The sequence below is a fragment of the Fundulus heteroclitus genome, unplaced genomic scaffold (genome assembly GCF_011125445.2).
Source record: "Fundulus heteroclitus isolate FHET01 unplaced genomic scaffold, MU-UCD_Fhet_4.1 scaffold_37, whole genome shotgun sequence".
NCBI classification, from domain to species: Eukaryota; Metazoa; Chordata; class Actinopteri; order Cyprinodontiformes; family Fundulidae; genus Fundulus; species Fundulus heteroclitus.
Genome location: NW_023396781.1, coordinates 2,990,875 through 3,007,478, shown reverse-complemented (window position 1 = coordinate 3,007,478; position 16,604 = coordinate 2,990,875). Strand labels below are relative to the sequence as shown.

Sequence of the window (16,604 nt, the reverse complement as noted above, 5' to 3'; positions counted from 1 at the left end):
ACCACCAGGGTTCACAGTGGCGATGCGGTGTCCGTGGTAATGTGCCGTGTTAGTTTGCCATTAAACAGCTTGTTACCCAGACTAAAATGCTCACTTTTGGTCTCATCTGACCAGAGAGCCTTCTTCCACATGGCTTTCATCTTGCTACTCTACCAGGAAATCTGGATCTAATAGTTGTCCTGTCAGTCTAGGTGGACCTCCAAATCCTGGTACGTCAGCAGCAGGTCCATCCGCTCTCCATGTTCTGGTGGTGGATTGATCAGAACTCTGGGAGATGTTCAAAACTTGGGATGTTGTAGAACCTGACCCCGCTTTAAACTGGACCAGAACATCCTCCCTGACCCGTCTGCTGGGTTGCCATGATGCTGGTTGTTCTCTAAAGAACCTCTGAAACAAAGGCTACACACAGCTGGACAGGAAAAAGGTTTCACTGGATTTTATTAAAGAAAGCAATTGAATACAAATGCACACAGCAGCTATTAGTTAAAAGACTTTATCATCCCTGTAAGGGAAAATAAATTTGTTTTAGAGGCCTGATGGGTTAAAGGTGCGGCGCTAGTGATGCAATTTAATTGATAAATAAAAATATTCAATTAATAAAAAGTGGAGAAATGTAAAAACAATATAGTACAGATTTTTTATATTATTTACAGACTACAATCCTCTCAAAACATTTTAGGATAATCAGAAAAGGTTGCAAAAAAAATTCTACAAACTCAAGATATGCTGTAAGAGGTGAGAAAGTATTTACTGTGCTGTAGATGATGTCAGTATCCAGAGCCTAAATGACCATCTACAAGTTTGCTGGTGTGATGCATCGCCTACCACCTCACTAAGATGAACATTTCTGTCGTCTCCTTACTCAGAGTCGCTCTCTCACTTTCACTAGTCTTGAATTTGTGAAAACGGGCCTTGGTATTATGCAGGAACAAATGAACTGAGAAGCCATTTCCACTGTAGGAAAATTAGCATTTGTTTTATTGCTTTGGATTAAAAAATCACAATACTGAACGTGAAATCAATGAACTGAGCAAGCAGAGCACCAACAACATAAGATCAGGCATCAGCTTCACTAAATCCCACAGCTTTGAACAGAAACCACAGAACAAGACATTAGTAGCTATAGCTTTAGGAGAAAAGTTAAAAATAATGTTAAAAGAGATATCATGTGCAACAGGCAAAGATTCCAGTGACAGCAATACATCGCAGTAACCTCAGTTCATATGCACACATCCCACCCACTTCAACATAGCAACAACGATGCTTTGTGCTAGACATTTGTGACCTAGACTAAAGGACATTTGGTTGCTTCATCCGAGCAGCTCGATACAGAGTGGACAAGGCGGCCTGGAAGTCAGCCACTTGGGTTGCGTGGCAAAGGCTTCTAGAAGCTGCACAAAGCAGCGGTGCACTTCAGGAGGTTTCACAGCAAATCTCACGCATACAGAGCATGCTTCCGGACCTATAGGCCATCACCCCGGAGTACGCCTAGACGCATGAAATGAATTTGTGGAATGCTTTGTTTGCTGGAACTGGAGCCACCCACCTGAAGACCTTTGTCAGATAACATCTGGAACTCCTAGGGCATCATCGGTGCAGTGCAAACCCATAGACCCGTCCTTTATCACAGACACACGGACCTTTGGACACCAGGAAGATGCTTCGCTGAGGCCTTAATGTTTGCAGCCAGGGTTAGCATAGATCAGCTGACTCAGCACTAAAGCAAAGTCTTAAAGAAAACCTTCTAGTTCAGTGGTGAGATTTTTTTCTAACATTTAAGAGTTTTCAACAACATCATCAAGATGTTTCCGGACCTATTAGGATTTGAATCTGGTCAAACCCTTCATAATTGCCAATTTTATTCATTTAAAATGTTCTACTGTTCTAACAGCTTTATGAGAGCCTGGAGCACGCTGCATGTGGTACTTTTCACAAGTGGGGTTGTGGGATGTGGGCCAATATCTAGTTTTTAATGATCTGTTAGTGGACCTTAAACATTTCTGATCGAGTTCAAACCAAGAAATGTCTGTGGGTCTGGTACACAGAACCAAGTGGCCAAGGAGACAGCTGAGCCACTCCTGACTGGTTGGAGACGATGAACCATGTTTGAATGTGGCACTTCTGTTTCTTATTACTAATCTTGGGGAGGGGGAGGGGGGGGGGGCTTTTGGTTCCTTTATGTGTTGGGGTTTGTTAACCCAGCCACCGCTGATTTCAGAGAACCCAGAGGTAAAAACACTCAGGCTTCCTTGGGAATCAACAGGTCAGCTATTCTTTAGAAACTTACAGACGGTTGGACTTCAGCTGACTGAATCAGCATTATTGGTTTATAGTGTTTTTACAGCTGCAGTTTAACGTTTACAGATCTATTCACCTAGATAGTGTGGCAGAGCCTCATTGACCTGCCTTATCTCCTACACGATTAACACCACAGATGCCATGCAACATTTGCTCATCTGTGGTTCCGGACCTTATGTACATTACAAATTTTGCCTTAAGCTCAATTTCCATTCTTTGTTGCTGTATATCCAGAAGAGATGGAAATCACCACAGCAACCACTGGTCCGGCAGCTTTTTATACGTTTCTCCAGCTGTCCAATTAGAGCTAGTAGAACCGCAGCAATGCTGTTATGACTAATTAGAAAAGAAGCTAAGCTATGTCCAAATCAATTGCCAAAAATAGAATCAACACAAACCCTTGAAGGGCAGACACGGACAGATGTTTCCTCAAGGTTTAAAGTGTCAGTGATTTAACTATAACAATTTCCCCTTTAGCTTGATCAGAATAAAAAAAAAAAAAAAAGCACACATCCAGTCCAATGCAGCTCAGATGTCAGCCACGTATTAGTACTTAACACAACCCCACTGCCAAAAGAAACCTCCATGGTCTTTAAGAGAACAAATGTTTCTGAGCACAGGTCCGGTCATCTTGCATCAAGTCCAAGTAAATATCTCAGTAACAAACGTTTTTAATCTCACTTCAACACAACCTGTCTGTTCTTTCTTTCTTTGTCGCCATCTGTGAAAAACAACAACAACATTCACCTGGACTCTGGGAGCAGAATATATGTAAAAAGGGTTAGAAGTTCAGAAATGGGAGAAGGCCTCAGTCATGTGGTTACTGCAGCTTTGGTCTGGAGAAGCTCTCAGAGATGTTACTCCTGTTTGACATCCCCCTTTAACTTCCTCTTGACCCGAGAGTAAGGGCTCAGCGTGTCATCCATGATGAAGTCATAAAGGACCCTCACCCAAGATGTGTACTGAGGCAATTCATCATAGTACTCTGGCGCCATTTCCTTTACCTGCAAAAAAATTAGAAGGCAGTTTAGCACAGAAATGTTTCCATGAGGCGACAGTTCGTTTCATTTTACAGCTTTCCAGTTAAATGTCAGAACTACTGCGCCTATACATGTAACCCAGGGCATGTACTTACCAAAGGAAGCCTCCGTCCGGGGATGCTGGGGAAGTCATGGTGCTCATTGTGGTAGCCCACGTTGAAGGTGAGGAGGTTGAGGCAGCCGTAGTACGAGTAGGTTTCGTGGCCCTTGAGGAACATATAGTGCTCAGCAATAAAGTGGCCAGAGATGGGATGCAGGCCCATTCCCAGCATGGAGCCAGCTAGCATGTAGACCACAGGTTTTGCACCCCACATCCAGTACAGCAGGAAGTTAAATGTGAGCTGGACTGCCACATTTGTCAACTCCAGCTGGCTGAATGGCTTGGGGTTGATGCAGAGGGGCCGGATGGCATAGAACAACGGCTGCAGAATAATCCAGATAAATTTGCGAAAGCGTGTACAGAAGAACCAGCCCTCAAACTCTGTTGGGATGTCTACATCAATGCCGTCTCCCCCCAAGTAGCGGTGGTGGTCCAGGTGGTAGCGTTTGAAGGAGGCAGAGTAAGGCAAGCCGATGGGCAGGTTGGCAAACATGGCAAAGTAGCGGTTCCACAAGGCTTTGTTGTTTCCAAAGGCAGTATTGTGCGAGATCTCGTGAATGGCAAGGGTCATGGAGTGGTTGATACAGCTGCCAAACGCATATGTCCAAAACAAAACCCACTTCCAGTCCAAGTCCTTGACCAGGTAGAAAGCTAAGAACTGTATCACAACCATCGTGCACACAATCCATTTCAGCCTCCTGTCTGGACCCATCAATGACTTGATTTCTGGATGTTTAGCTGAAGGGGGAAAAAAGAAAAAGAAGACTGAGTGTAGAGCCATATGCCAAAACCTTTACATGTAAAAAAGCATTCACTTCCGGCGTCTGAATGTGAGTTTTACTCAGTGTTAGGCACTGCTAACCAAAAGGTTAGCTTTGCAAAAATCTTACCCTCACTACCATTAAACCGATGATAAATAAGGAAATTTGAGCAAGCTAACACCAGCTGCTAACCTATGACTTCTGACACAGTCTGTGTCAGACGTCTTAAGACAAAAGATGCTGCGCGCACACATGGTGCATGACGGGATAGCTGTTTTAGTTCAGGGTGAAATGACTTAAATTTTGACTTTTACACAACAGTGGAAGCATTTGAGAAGAATACTCTATCCTTCTGTGCCCAGGCAGCAGTATTTAGAAAAACGGTGTGTAGGCTGAAACCAGTGTTACCAGTTCTTGTGAGAGAAACAATTACCTCTACCTTGTAAACAGCATACGATAAGTAGCAGATTATAAGTTAATTTCTCACTGCCATTTCTTTGGGTCTCCCTCACGAGGCTCTCATGCTATACTTTAAGCATGTACCTAAAACAAGATCTAATTCCTCTTACTCTGAGGAAACAAGAAGGGAGGGACGAGTAGATGCAGATGCATCGTACTGAAACATTTTTGTGATCCAGTCTCGGAGAGAGGAGGGGGAAACAAGGGGTGAAAAAAAGCAAGCATGCAAATTATTGCGCCTATTTTAATTAATCAGGTAATCGAAATTTATCGTGTTATTAATTGATTATTGTGACAGCCCTAGGAAAGAATAAATAATCGGTTTCACCAATGCTGTGATCCCAGAAAGCGCGGTTACACTATTAAAGGGTTAGGGTCACAGCAGCGCACTGTTTACAGGAATGGAAAAAGAAAATCCTACAGATATGGGCGTCTCTGTTTTGAGCAATAGGAGGCAGTCGATGTAACACCAGCTTCTCTGTTATTAAGAAGTTGCTGAGCAGTGGGAGCCGACAATGTTAAGACCACATCATTTCCAAGAAATCAGCACAGCTATTATGGTTGTTGTTTTTTTGTGGAGCCATGATTGCTACTGTAGTGTAGTAAGTCTGCGTAACAAAATTACTATTACCCGTTAAAGATTATGTTTATAATATTTTTACATCCCGGTTGTAGTCTAGTGAATCCTTTGCTAATTTTCAATGGGAAACAGACAAATCTGGCTTCAGGCAGGGTTTGCTGTAGCAGCACGGCAAGGCTGACTGACTGTCAGGGCTTTTGAGCAGGGCTCATGGTGCACTCACTGCTTACTGCTTACTGAAGAGACGTTAACTCAGAGCGATCACTGCTTTTACTTATTACCAATGTCTCAAATAGAGAAACTATTCTCTAGATTCATTGCTTGTTGCTTTTGAATGAAAGAAAAAAAAAGTCGCTAGCAGGGTCTGAAAAGTTGCTAAATAGTTGGCAACAGTGTTGATGCCGAGGCGAACGTGAAGGCAGAATGTTCCGTCCCTTCCGTCCCTTCAGTGTGTTTCTTAAGAAAGAGAAGATCAGCAAATCAATGGTTTGGTGACTCCCTGAATGAATGAATGAGACCTTAAAAATACCATTAAGAGGACCTATGCGGCTGAAGGTTGAGGACCGTCCGATGTGGCCCCAGGGCCGTTTTGATACCAGGTTTCAGTACCCATCCCTAACAGTGACGTAGACGGGGGATGAATAACTTGAACGTTCTTCGTATCGTACTTAATAAAAAAGGTACCAAAACGTAATAAAGGAGGCACTAACTAAACATAGCCTGAACGATAATGCAATGTATGAAAAGTTGGCTCCGCCATATCTGTTTGCAGATACGTTCGACCGTGCCCACCACTGGTTGCTATTAAGTCTGTGTGTGTACCCCAAAGTATGGGGTACTAATGAGCTTTTTGTTTCTTTGATCGTTTCTGCTTTCTTTCCTTTCAACCTTCATTCGGGTGGCCCACAGTGAGCTGAAGGCGTCTTTCATTTAAAAAGGGAGTGGTTCCTTCCCACTGTTGCCACATGCCTGCTTGCTGCAAACTTGATATGATGCATCTGGTGGGGCTGCATTGGACAAGAGTTGTACTTGCTGGATCTCAAGCCCTGTTTACAACTGTTCCATTTTCTGGTGAAAACAGAACAGTGTGGTTGTGGTTTACTGTTCTTCACACCGAACACAGAGCGTTTATGTTTGAAAACACCTTCTGGAGTGTAACGGTTTGAAACGCCCCGATTTCTGTTGTCAAAACTTTTCTCTCGGGGAGTCTTTGGCTCATGCACAGATGACAGAACATTACAGCTGCCTGCAATTGTATAAGCCACAGAAGAAGAAAGAAAATGACAGATTGAGTACCGTTTTGGCTGCTGACTTCTGACTATAACCACAGCTGGCATGGATAGAATTCAAAGTGACCTTAAGCAACAGTTGAACCTCATCATCTATTGGGCAGCATGGCTCAAGTCTTAAGTAAGAACCATGAATGTGCTGCTAGTGATCTGTTCAGTGCTCCGTCCCTTTCAGCTCAGTGCTCCTTCTTCAGGTGACCATCTGATCGGACGAGGATATCAGATCAGCAGCTGCCACTCCTCTCAGTGGAAGGGTTTTCATGGATCCTCACAGAAAACAGACAACTCCGGGGACTTTGGAGAACACGGCAGCTCTTCTGCCATCTGGTGCCTTACAAACCGAACCCCTGTCCACTGGCCTTAATGTGGACCAAACTGCATCCGAATCGCACTGTTTGGTCCCGGGAGTTGAACCATTTTATCCATTGATGTGGACCGGACGCGTATAGGTCAGCCTGCCCCGAGCTGACCCATATTCCAGCTTTTATCTGCCCCACGCTCCACACTGAGCTTAGATCAGCCTCCTACAAGACTACAGAGAGATGTACCAAGACAAGTGAAACAACAACAGTTTGTTCTCAAAACAAATGATAGGAGTAAACCTGCTGGAAATGCTGGAATTCCATTACTAAACAGATTCGCTCCGCTCCAAAATGTGACCCAGGAGGATCTTGACATCAATCAGAGGTATGTCAACGATTTCTGTTCTAAGATATCAGAGAAAAAAACACGCCACAGGGCCAAGGACCCTGATACTATGCAATAGTTCTGTGAATGGGATTAAACATTTCTGTAACAAGAAAAACAGAGGTGTTGATTTATAGCCCTTTTAACAATACCCTGGTGTCTGATGTATCAGAAATCCTTCCAAGGATTTTGAAAGAATGCCCGACCTTGGAAAAACTCATAATACAAGCTGCCCTGGGCGACATCACCCGGATAAGAAAATCAGAAGTATTTAAAGAGGATTACATTTGTCTGTCGAACTTAGTTGATGGCCTTAATGTCAAGGTGTTTCTCAGCGGCCTTCAGGTGTCCGTTAATTGTGGAGATGAGATTTTTTCCAGACTTCTGATGCTTAACAAATGGCTGAAAAAAACATGCAAACAAACAACTGTAACCTTCATAGACCACTTTAGCATCTTTTAGGAGAGGAGACATCTATTCAGCAACAATGGTTTACATCTAAATAGGTCAGGTGCAAAACGGCTGATTTCAAACATCTTCTATTTCTGTGAACCATGCACAATCAGCTTTGTCCTAAAACAAAGTTCATCCAGTGCCAAAACAAATGATAAGCCCAGTACAGCCCGAACAAGCCAAGATAAAGATGGCCAGAAAGATGACACAGAAAGAGGCTACGTCAGAACTACAAGAGAATTCATCCCAGATCTCAGAAGGACAGAGAGGACCAAGAACCTCAATCCCCACTAAACACCGGTCCAGACTGCAACAATCTCCCCCTCCTCTCCACAAAGTCCAGATGTTCCTTTTCTGGATTTTTCTCACAACATGAACAAAGTCTTTAAGATTGGTCTACAGCTGACATCCTCTCCACATAGCCATTCTGAAATTCTATTTCTAAACCAGCAATTTCCAAAGGCTGCAGAGCCACTAAGTCATATAAACTGGGTTTATTAAACATTAGATTTCTGTCAGGAAAATCCCTTTTAATTAATTACCTCATTATTAACAATCTTCATGTTATGTTTTTAACAGAAACATGGTTACATGAATTTAATGATCGAGTCGACTCCTCGATCAGAATGGCTTAGCACCTAAATACATCACAGACTTGTTATCAGTGTGTCAACCCTCCAGACCACTCAGGTCTTCTGGCTCCAGCCTACTCTGCACACCTAGAACCAGAACTAAACACAGGGAAGCAGCATTTAGTTCCTATGCCCCACTTATCTGGAACAAACTTCCAGAAAACTGTAAAAATGCTGAAAGCCTAAGTTCCTTTAAATCAAGACTAAAAACTCATTTGTTTAGGACTGCCTTCGACTGCACTAGTTAAACATTCAAATGCAATTTCTTTTAATCCAACTGCGTTTTCCAACTTACTTTTTTTTCTGCTTTATATCCTGTATTTTAATCATGTAAAGCACTTTGCATTGTCTGTGTACTGAATTGGCTATATAAATAAATTTGCCTTGCCTACGGCCAGGCTGTAACAAAATACCTTACTGTGATCATCTCTTACTTTTTAAGGAGTGGCGCCCTGACCTCTTGCAGCAGCTCACCGTGGAAAAGGCACGTTTGTTCCAGACTGGCGTACATTAAACAAAACGGCCTTACTGCGCCGCCATGTTTATATAAGCTGGGGAAGATGCAGCTGGTAGCAGCTCCATGGTCGGCCCTAAGGGCGTTAACCGTTAACCACTGTTTAAGCCAACCAAAGCTGTTGACTAACCCGCGGGAAACGGGACCGTTAGCTTTCTCTATCCGCGACAGAAAGCCCGCTTTTCGGGCTTCGCGCACAAATAAACCACATAAGCAATGTGCGCATTTCTATGACTTTTAAAAGCAGATTTATTTCAGCCGGACATTCCACTGAGTTGCATGGAAACCTGCTAACGCAGAAGCTAGCTCACCCAGAATCTCCTTCCTCCTGTCGGCGTGCGGCTGGTCCGTGTAGACCCATTCATAGTCCTCTCGGCCCACTCGGTTCCCCATATTAGCTCACGTTGTCAGCAGCGGCCCCTAACTGCAGCAGCGACGTAAAAAGCCAGAAGGAAGTGACTACTGGATGTGGCCGTGCACAAGTCAAGTCCGAGGCCCCGCCCCTGCCTACGTCACTTGGTGCGCGTTACCCAACGAGCATTCTTACTGGAGACATATGAGTCTGCCGACAGCGACAGTCTCTGCGTGTACGCGATGCTTTAAAACGGCAAAGTCAGTTTCTAATATCTGGTTTTATTAACAGTATTACAACTTTTAATCACGGTATGTGTCCCTTTAGTCACGCTTATCTTTACACAGAGTTTAATAAACATTTACAGTAAAAAAAAAAAAAAAAAAAAAGAAGTTACATAAACATAAGCAGGAAGTGTCAGCAGCACAGCACACATTGGCCTTGACGTTTTGAATGTTTCGGGCTAAATTAACTTCCCAAAAACATTCAATCCGAATCAGTAGTATTCTGAACAACTCGGGTGGTTTTTCCCGGTGGTGCAACGATAAAAACGTTTATTACACATGAACAACAACAGAGAGAAGGCTTTCATGAGTGCATTATATGGATAAAGTGAACGGGGGTGATGCATACACCTGGCTGGGCCATGCTGAGGTGCAGTATGTGATGACGTGCCTGCTACAGCACATCTGTAGGAGCCAACCATGATTCCTGGGCTGGCCTACCCCACCCAAGTTTCCTGAGGAAGAGCATATGCTGTTCTAGCTTTCTTGTGAATGTGAGAGCTCCCAGCTAGTGTTGTTCCCTTGGAGCAGGAGCTCAGGCAAACAACAAAGTGGGTCTGGTGGCCTTGCAGCTTCACTTGCAAATGTGTTCAACAAAGGGGAAGGAGCTGTTGCTCCTGTTTCACATGTTATAGACTAATAACAGCACACCAGGCTCCGGCAGCAAAATGGACAGAGTACAACTTAGACAGTCAGTTTATCTATTTCAGTAACTAAAACACATTATATAGATTAATTCCACGCATACTGATTTTTTCAACCTTTTTTTTCTGCTACTTAGGATGATTTTCTGCTTACAGCCAATGAAAACACATTTGTGTTTAGAGCAGCACACCAGACCAATCAGAACATTTTTAATACAGAAATGTGGGCTTAATAAAGAGTATATTGATTAGTGCGAGTACTCTTGTCCATTAACACCTAGACATACGGGCTACCCCCTGGACCCTGCAAGGTTTAAACAGGAACCTCTTTGTACCCATGTACATGCATGTCAATCTGAAAACACCCTGGTAATAGAAATCCTACACATCCTTTAATATTTGAACACTTTCCGATTAACAAGCTCTTCTGTCTGCTTCCCTATTCTCCTCTATTGGACTCTCTCTAGCTTTTCACTGTCTCTGCTCCGGTTCTAGTAATTTCCCATTTGCAACATGCTTCACAAAGCTACCCGCATGAGTCGCCTCTGTGCTTGGTATAGCCAAACCACACAGTTCTGCTTCTCTGTTTTACAACAGCAGAACTTCTCCTGATTATTATATTCCAAATCTCAACTGTTGCAGTTCTGAACAGCTTTTACTGTTGGTCTGAGTAATAAAACCATAAAATGATCTTGGAAGCAGCAGAATGCTCCTTATCGTTTCTCTAGAAGTCCTCTGATATGAATACAGTATTTTATTCAATTGAAAACCCTAAACTATTCCAGGTACACGAAGCCCCTGCAACATTCTACTGTAAACATTGACATCCATTCAATATAGAAGAAATAGGAAGGGAGAACAGAAGCCAGTGAATTCCTGTCAAATAAAGCGTGTCTGTTGTTTTCTCAGATGGCAAAGTATCATATGACCTTCTGTCTTTCTGTGTGTGCTCTTTGTAGGCTATAGCTTCATGTTACAGCTAACCCGGACACATACCTGCACACTGAGTAGGAACCAGCTGCCAGGACCTACTGAAAAAGGCCTACTCAGCAGATTTTCCAACCAAACAAATATTTGTTGATAAAAGAAAACATTTTTTTCACATAAACAACTTATTTTCTCAGGTGACCATAGTGACCAGATTATTTATAATTAAATGTGTTATCAATGCACATAAATTAATTGTAAATATAATGTCTAAAGGTTTTTTGTTTGATAAGTCAGAACATGAACAATAGACTTTCTAGATATTATTCTTACTAGTTAAAATGTATTTTGGGATTTCCAAAATTATACTAGAGATATGTGGATTTTTTTTTTCATGTTGGCCATCTAAAATAAGACAAAAGTGGCTGAATGGAAATTCACATCCTGTCTTATTAAATGTTAAGATGGCCACCTAAACGTTCCTGGGATTTTTCAGATATCTTGTTCTTAGTACTGCAATGCTGTTATGGAGATCTGTAATTTGACTATAAAGTAGTAAATTATAATATTGCTATATAGAATGCAAATTAGAGAAAGGTGTATATTTTGCATTAAATGTTTAATTGGCTTGCCATAAGATCGTGGCAGTTTATCAGGAAACACATTCCTCTGCATGATGAGATAAATGGCATCTTCCCTCTGAACTCAAGAGATGTTAGAGATTAAGACTATAAGGTGATCACCATGACAAGAGTGCCTCAAACCCTCAGTTTGGAGATCCACTTTCTCTGCCCTCAGAGGCTGCACCGCTGGCTTGGTCTTCGCTGTCCTGGTGTTTTTGTCCTCTAATGAACCCTCACGGTCCTGCTATGTCCAAGCTGCATGCTGCTTGGACATAGCGGGTGAAGAAACCAAGCGTGCATGGAATACGGCACGTTTTTGTATATTTGATCAAAAACACAGTGAGATTGGCTGTATCCAGATAAATTTAGGACGATGATGTATTTCAGTTTACGTTGTTCCACTTTAAGTCCAACAGGACAGCGGCATTCCTGCTCTTAAGCCCAGCGTCAGACTTCCTGAGCCAGAGCATTCAGTTTTTTGTTCGCATCACTCTGTGTACACATGATGAGGAATTCTTCTGATACCCTTGTAGACCGAGACATCAGGCCACTGCAGAAGTTTCTGGAAAAAGTCTGGAGCAGATTCATAATGGGAAAAACAAATACCTGGCACTTCAACAGGACCAAGATATTTTTTAGATCCACCCTACATCCTCTGGTGCCAGCTCCTTGCAAGGCAAATCAGTGGCAGTGTCCAAACTGGACTGTTCTTTCTCAGTGGGTGGATATGAAGATTTTAAGTTTTAACGAGACAAAACAAAGCCTGAGCGTATCAGCTGTTGATATTTAATAGGTTTGGTTTATACATTGTAACAGTAATATGTGCAACAAAACTTCATAGATGGGCCTGAACAGGCCAAATTAAAAGATAGGTTTCTTTGTTTACAAACATGAAATAATTGACAATCTACATCTTAAAGTACATAAAGATTACAGTACAACTTCTCTCATTAAGCCACTAGATTACATTGCATTTTCTGCAGCCCAGTGTTACTATAATACACACAAGAGCATTTCCAAAGAGTCATGCCACGAGTGGTTCAGGTCATCCAAACGACAGAAATGCTTCAAAGAAAGAAAGCACAGTAGCCACACAATGATTTCACAGCGAAACTAGCAACTCCAGGCTAAAGGAGAGTTTGTACAGGAGAGCAGCAGAGCCCTGACAGAGAAAACGTTTCTCACCATCTAATGCTATACAGCGCATTTCCAACTGCCCTCTAAGATCACTGCAACCCAGTCAGACCTTCTTGTCATTGTGCAAGGCCAGAATTTGAACTAGAATTTTAAAGTAGGTACAAAAATAACATGCTTTTTAGGGTCAAAACACAGTTCTTCTACTGGTTCTACTCGTCTCTCTTCTTTCAGGTAGGTTTTATTTCACTTGTGTGTTTTTTTTAGGATGCAACCAGACATCTTGAACCTTTTCAGGAAACAATGCCCTTTAAAGAAGAAACTGGGCCCCTGAAATGGATACTGCGTCTGGAATCCATCTATGATTACACCATGAAATCCTGTGTGAACAGGACAGGTAGAGCAACAGTTGGACAGGGCTCAGCCACATGATGCTGAGCATTAAAGTGTTCCTGGATGGGAACCTTGCCAGTGTGGCTGACTGAGGCCAAGAACGCCACCTCCACCTTATCCTTCAGATTCGGAACTCCTTGCTTTAACGTTGAGAGCTTTAAACCCTGCGCTCAGACTTGCGTTACATACATGATAAGCGTGCTGAGCTGTCTGACCTGATCTAATGTTAGCTCTGGATCAAAGTAGGCATGGGTCGGTGTGATCATCTCTAAAAAACACCAGTTCCACATTATCCAAAGGAATATGTCAAACAAAAATGAATACCACTCTGCGCTTTTATCTAACTCGTTAGTAAATCAGCTCTTAAGGGATTTTGTAGCAGTTTTCAAGTAAACATGCTTATTGTGCAGAATCTTGAAGCTTTTCGCTGTTCTCGTCTTCACGGAATGACAACGAGTGTAATAAGCTGATATTACCTGGTTAATTAGTCAGGCTATCTGCTCAAGTTGGGATTCAGCTTTTGGCTGCTGGTCATGTTCTTTACAGTTTAAAAGCTGTTACCTTAACACAAATAAGAGGCGGCGCTCCATCGCATGATAGCTGTCCGTGGATTTCAAAACCAGAAACGCTTTCAGACAGCTACATTTGTGTTTAGACTAGAAAAAGGCCAACTTTCAGCCAACTTTCGGTCGGCGTGCAGCTACATGTGGGGAACGGGTAGCTCTGCATTAGTCTATACCCCTTTGAGCTGGAGACTCTGATTAATGCTTTCTCTGATGCCCCATGGAAAAGGAAATCATATAACGCTGCTACATCTGATATTGGTAACCGGCCCATGCCTACAGGAAAGGACACTGCAATATGAATTATGGGATTTATCTACAAAGACTGGATAAAACATCTCTCATATAACTAAAGCTGAGGATCATGTGGTCTGAAAGTCAGCATTATTGTGCCGGACTTTCATAAACTGTAATGTGACTTAATGGTAAAACCAAGAACTTTCTAGTTTTCTGTTTTAGCAGGAATGAACATCCCACACAGGCCCTGTTACAAGCTCCCTCCACCTTAATAAAGGTTTATCTGGACCTGCCACTGCTGCCTAGTTCTCGGTGTAAAATGGAGCAATTTTTGTTGCAATGATGTTTACCTGCAGACAGAGAGAAACTACTGATTACCAGCAGCTTTCAACAGTTCTGTGAGTGACATCCTAATGTTGACCCTGTCAATGCTGTGCAAAGTCCTGGCTTCAGTGCTGCGGCTGTGGACATCAGAACACTGGTCAAAACTCCCACACCGCAAGAGGTGTTTGCATGGCGGTGTGAGTGAGACAGCACACGTGATGCATGGTGAGTGGTGGGGGCGGATGTGGGGCGTGGGATACAGAGTGTGGTCAGTCTAACTGGAGAGCGATTGCATCATTTACATGAGAGAGCGAGTCATTTCCTGCTGCGGAGCCGTTTGGATTGTCGTGGGAGGTCTGAGCTCTTTCTGCTGCGCTTCAGCGATGAGCCGTTCTCCGTCTCCGTTCCTCCCTGTGGGGCCACGCTACCGCCTGCCAGCAAAGAAGCAGATGTGCTGGCGGCGCCAGAAGCCACGGCGGGCGCAGTGGAGGAGACCGTTGGGGGGGACCTGGAATCCCCCATGGCGGCGGCACTGCTGTCCATGAGTTCCCGGAGCTTGTGCTCCAGCTCGGCGAGGCGGGCGTTCTGCTCGCCGATCACCTGGCTCTGCTCCAGCAGCTTCTGCTCCTGGTCCTGCAGCTGCTTCTGTTGCTCCAGCTGCTTCACCCGGATCTCCTGCATCTCTCGCCGCAGGACCGTCATCGATGCCCCGTTCACCTTCACCTGCTGCTGCACCTTGGTCATCTCAGAGCGAGAGGGTGTGTTCTTAGCCAACAGGGACATGGTGGTCAAGGAGGTAGATGGCCCAGCCACTGAGGGAACAGGACAGCCAATCAGAATCGCAGTTTCACAAACAATAAATCCTCTTGAAAGAAGGAAAAAAAAAAAACAGAACGATTTCAGGTTCATTAAGGTCCCCCTCTTCCTTTTCTCCACATTACAAATCAGAAACTGCATTAAATCTTATGAGACGGAGCAACACAAAGCAGTCCGTCTGTGAAGTGGAAGGAAAACTACACATGCTTCCAAGATTTTTTAGAAAATAAAAATTTGAAAGGTTTTCCAGATTTCTGTTCAGTTGACAATTTGAAGAAGTCCCTCTGGCTGCAGGTCCGGTGTTGTACGTCTCTCCACCAGCTTTGGACATCTACAGCCTGACATTGTTGCCATCTCTTCCTTATAACAAAGCTCAAGCTCAATCAGATTGGAGGGAGAGCATCTGTGAAGATCAGTGCTGCCACACATTCTCCGCTGGATTTAAGTCTGGACTTTGACAGTGCCATTCTAACCCTTGAATCTGAAGCTTTATTATCTAAATCATCCATTGTATCTCTGGCTGATGTTTAGAGAGTTCCAGCACACATTGTGATCTGTTTATAAGCCAAAATCGGAGCAACGTCTTCTACGTGTTTGTTGTGTCCCCTGCATGGGTTACAACAAACTAAACAAAAAACTTCTTACAGATTTATTTTAGGAGTGGCCCTATGACGGTATGAGATGGTGACAATCTGCCAAATCAGTGAGATCAAGGGATCAAATGTGAGGCCCATGCTCTGTGTGCAGCTCAATGCCCTTATGCTTCTGTTTCCTTTTAGCTTCATAAATGACCTGGGATGAAATGGTTATTCATTTCAATAAATACCACGGAATAGCTGGCCTTACTGTTTGGGTAACTCTTAAAACCTCAGACCTTTTCTAACTTCCCTGTCTTAGACAGGCCGCTGCAGACAGGGGCAGACAACAGTTCAAGAAACAGCACAGCTATTTGAACCAGCAAAACTCTGACTTCATTACTCTTCTGGAAGATGTTTTGTTTTTGCACCAGGCAGTTTGTAGCTAGTTAGCAGCTAATGCTATCTAAGCACGTTAGCATTTAGCAGAAAGCTAGTGCTCGTCTGGAAGGTCTGGTTTTTCTGCTCAACTTGACACCAGTTTATCAGCTTTGGAGGACTCACACCCTCTGTATCAGTTTACTTTGGTTGCGCAGCCAAATATCACATGTGGGTTTATGTCTCTCTTTTCTCACAGCAAACCTTCTCATGTATGTATGAAATGATCCAAGTTCAAAGTTAAAACTCTTAACCCTCCTACAGTCTCCTCCCTGATTGTTAAAAAACTATGACTATTACAACTACTTATACTAACAATAATAATAATGTTAACACTAATGCTGAGGTTGCTAAAAAGATTATTGTTTTAATCACCTACCACCATCCTCTAGCTTTCTTCCACAGAGTCCAGATTTTTAGTATGAGAAAATATTCGTCCAGTGGACAGTTTCCACCACCTGCGCTGTGGATCATTGCAGCT

At 43.2% G+C, this 16,604-nt stretch overlaps 2 protein-coding genes across 3 annotated transcripts in view; both read right to left on the bottom strand.

Moving 5' to 3' along the window:
- Positions 1-421: 421 nt before the first annotated feature.
- On the bottom strand, positions 422-9,330 carry degs1 (delta(4)-desaturase, sphingolipid 1). 2 transcript variants are annotated; one of them, XM_012850351.3, is made up of 3 exons: positions 9,125-9,330; positions 3,434-4,176; positions 422-3,302 (listed from the first exon to the last, which is right to left on the bottom strand). In XM_012850351.3, exons 1-3 carry the CDS (start codon positions 9,204-9,206, stop codon positions 3,156-3,158), a joined length of 972 nt encoding a protein of 323 aa, XP_012705805.1. In that variant the 5' UTR covers positions 9,207-9,330; the 3' UTR covers positions 422-3,155. The 2 variants fall into 2 exon arrangements, with proteins under 2 accessions (XP_012705805.1, XP_021165099.1); XM_021309424.2 differs by lacking the exon at positions 9,125-9,330 and adding an exon at positions 7,500-7,523.
- Positions 9,331-12,407: 3,077 nt separating this feature from the next.
- The window catches only part of fbxo28 (F-box protein 28), a 29,146-nt gene continuing 24,949 nt past the window's right edge, over positions 12,408-16,604 (bottom strand). Inside the window, exon 5 of the mRNA XM_036130685.1 lies at positions 12,408-15,106. Coding sequence (XP_035986578.1) covers positions 14,610-15,106 — 497 coding nt within the window. The 3' untranslated portion in view covers positions 12,408-14,609. The remainder of the gene's footprint in view (positions 15,107-16,604) is intronic.